This window comes from Chrysochloris asiatica, unplaced genomic scaffold, assembly GCF_000296735.1.
Source record: "Chrysochloris asiatica unplaced genomic scaffold, ChrAsi1.0 scaffold00001, whole genome shotgun sequence".
Lineage (NCBI taxonomy): Eukaryota > Metazoa > Chordata > Mammalia > Afrosoricida > Chrysochloridae > Chrysochloris > Chrysochloris asiatica.
In genome coordinates, this window is record NW_006408519.1 from 25,859,548 (window position 1) to 25,862,818 (window position 3,271).

The 3,271-nt window shown below is 42.3% G+C and overlaps 1 protein-coding gene across 1 annotated transcript in view; it reads left to right on the forward strand.

Moving 5' to 3' along the window:
* Positions 1-1,433: 1,433 nt before the first annotated feature.
* Positions 1,434-3,271, forward strand: part of COL14A1 (collagen, type XIV, alpha 1) — a 217,518-nt gene continuing 215,680 nt past the window's right edge. Inside the window, exon 1 of the mRNA XM_006830676.1 lies at positions 1,434-1,559. Coding sequence (XP_006830739.1) covers positions 1,472-1,559 — 88 coding nt within the window. The 5' untranslated portion in view covers positions 1,434-1,471. The remainder of the gene's footprint in view (positions 1,560-3,271) is intronic.

The following is a 3,271-nucleotide window of genomic DNA, read 5'->3' on the forward strand; positions in this document are numbered from 1 at the left end:
GAATTTCTCTCTAGATCTGAATTTAGGAGGCACTAGGAAGCAATGGCAGAACGTTGAACTTTGTGATGAATCTGAGAGAAGCACCTTAGACCATTTGCTGTCTAGTTGATTCCAGCTAATGGTAACCCCCTGTGTGCAGAGCAGAGCTGCGCTCCCCAGGGTTCTCAACGCTGCAGTCTTTGGGAGCAGATCACTAGGTCTTTTCTTCTGAGGAGCCTCTGGGTGGCTTCAAGTGTTTAACCTGTTGTGTCACTCAGCACCCCAAGAGCATATTGTTGTTGCTAAGTGCTGTTGAGTTGGTTCCAACTTATAGGGACCCTATATGGAGTCCTATAAGGAGCTCTGGTAGCGTAGTGGTTATGAATCGGGCTGCAAACTGCAAGGTCAGCAGTTTGAAACTACCAGCTGTTCCTGGGAGCAAGATGAGACTTTCTGCTCCCATAAAGTTTAATGCCTTGGAAACCCTGTGCAGGGTCGCTATGAGTCAGAACCAACTCCACAGTACTTAACAACAACAACAAGTGGAGTTTCTGAGGAACAACTGGTGGGTTTGAACCACTGACCTTGCAGTTAGCAGTCCAGTGCTTATCTGTAGTTCCATACCAGGACTTACACTTTACTAGTAAGAAAATTGTCATTGAGTATCATGTCGATTCCAAATGCACATTACACTTCTAGAATTTTCTTATTTGGGAAAATCACTGTATAACTACAATTTATGGTCTTACAAAGGTATCAGAAGGTACCTTCTGAACTTCCCTCCCAAATATTTCCCAAATCATTCTCATCATTTACAGCATCCCTTCAAATACCTTTCTTGTATCAGTCTGTATTTTAGAGTGAAATATACAATGGTGTCCTGGTGCTACAAGATCAATATTAGACTGCTAACTGCAAGGTCTGTGATTCAAACCCACCAGCTGCTTGCGCCTCAGAAATCCTATATAGGGTCCATAACAACAGTAAACAATGTTTTAGAGAATTACTCCCCAGCAGGACTCCTGCACACATATGCTGGCTTATTGTCCTGCTGTAGATGACTTCTTAGGAAGCGCAGTAGCTGAAACGGTCTACTAACCAAATGGTCCTGGTGTGGCGCTGTGGGATAAGCACTCGGCCACAAGGTCGGTTTGGACTGAAAGGTAGGCAGTCCAAACCTACTAATCGCTCCTCTGAAATCCTATACAGGGTTGCTATGGGTTGGAATTGACTTTACAACAACACAACCAAGTGGTCAGTGCTTCGGAGCCCACTGCCACTCAGGGAGAGAAAGATGAGGCCCTGGAAACCATGTGGAGAGGAGTTCTACTCTCCCTACAGCATCACTAAGAGTCAGAATTGACTCGTTGGCAGAGGGTTGGGTTTTGATTTTAGAAGATTCCATAGACTGTATTTTCAGCCTTCTAAAAATGTCCTGTGCTTTGTGTTTTTAGGTTTGCTGCTATATCACTTATAAAAATCAGGGCATCCAATGAAGATGATTCCGTGCAAGATGTGGTACGGGCTGCTTCCAAGTTTTTTGGCAGTTGCCTATTTCTGCACCATCGTTCAGGGTCAAGGTAATTGAAAGCTTTACTATCAGGGTCTGGGACTCTAGCCGACGTGTTAATCCTAATCACAGCTCTTATATTATTTATCAAATAGTGCTTTAATGGTAAGCTGCATTTCTGAGTAGGGTCACATATTGGATTGTACTCAGAGTTACCCACTGTTTGTTTGTAGGGTTGAAATTTGTCCCACTTTTGATGTGGGTTATGACTTCACCAGTGACCCAGCACAGTAGTAATTTTGTGGCAACTGATTAAACAGCTCTTTCTTAACGTACTTCTGAAAAGATTGTGTAACTTTAGTCAGAGAAAATTGTATTTGGATGCTGCAAGTTTAGTGACATTGATAAAGAGCTCCAGTGTGTGTATGCCTCTGTTTATGTATCTGAATTCTTTATGCCTATTTCTTAATCTAGTGTAAATACTTCATGTAGTGGTAAGTACCCCTACCACTTCCTTCCTGATGGCCATCAAGCTAATTTGGACTCCTAGTGACCCTATAGAATAGGGAAGAACTGCCCCACCTAGTTTCCAGGGCTGTAAATATTAACAAAAGCAGGTATCTTTCTCCCATGGAACAACTGGGTGGGTTCCAGTCATCGACCTTTTGGTTAGCCACCAAGCACGTAATCCACTGCACCCTTTACCACTTTCTACCTGGTCCTTGGAGTCCTGGGGTGGTGCTGTAGGATAATGCATTGAACTGCAAGGTTGGTGCTTTAAACTCACCAGCCACTCCTCAAAAACCCTATACATTGTCACCATGAATTGGAACCAACTAGACAGCACTTGACAACAACATTGCATCTTAACTGTTAAACCACCGAGAATCCTGGCCCAGCCAAGTTAACACAAAACCTTAACTGTCACAGTGTTTTTAGTGGCCTTTGCTCTAGATGAGTAAAGACCAATATTTGTATCTTAGGTGGCTCCTGGCTAGCTTTCAGGACTCAAATGCTACTCATTAAACAAGGGTATACAACATTATCTTAGTATGTTCTACACCCTACTTCAGTGAGTATTATCTAGTCAACAGGCCTAAGATGAAGTATGCTATGCTAATTGAAGCCATGTCTAGGAAGTCTCCGTAACTATGAATCTATGTGCTGTATTACATATGTGTATACGGATATATGAGAAGATTTCAAAAGGTTCATGGAAAAAATGGAATGAAAAGATAATAGATTTTTTTCCATGAACGTTTTGAGTCCCTCTCATCTATATAGTGGGAGTACAGGGGCTCCATACGATAAGAACTGGACTGCAAACTAACAAAGTTGGCTGTTCGAAGCCACCAGCTGCTCTGTAGGAGAAAGATGAGGCTTTCTGCTCCTGCAAAGATTTACAGCCTTGGAAACCCTGAACAGAGTCACTATGAGTCAGAATCAACTCAATGGCACTTAACAACAACAATGTATATGTAGCACACACACAAACGTATATATACATACATGTACAGATACACTTGGAGTCCTGATATGGTGCTATAGGATAAGCACTGGAATGCTAACTGCAAAGTCAGTGGTTCATATCATAATCAAGCTCTCCAAAATCAAAGATAAGGAGACACTCCTGAAAGCAGCTAAGGAAAACAGAAGTGTTACATACAAAGGCAATCAAGTCAGATTAAGCTCGGATCTCTCAGCAGAAACCATGTAAGCAAGAAGACTATGGGGAGACATATATAAAACCCTGAAAGAAAAAGACTGCAAACCAAGAATCCT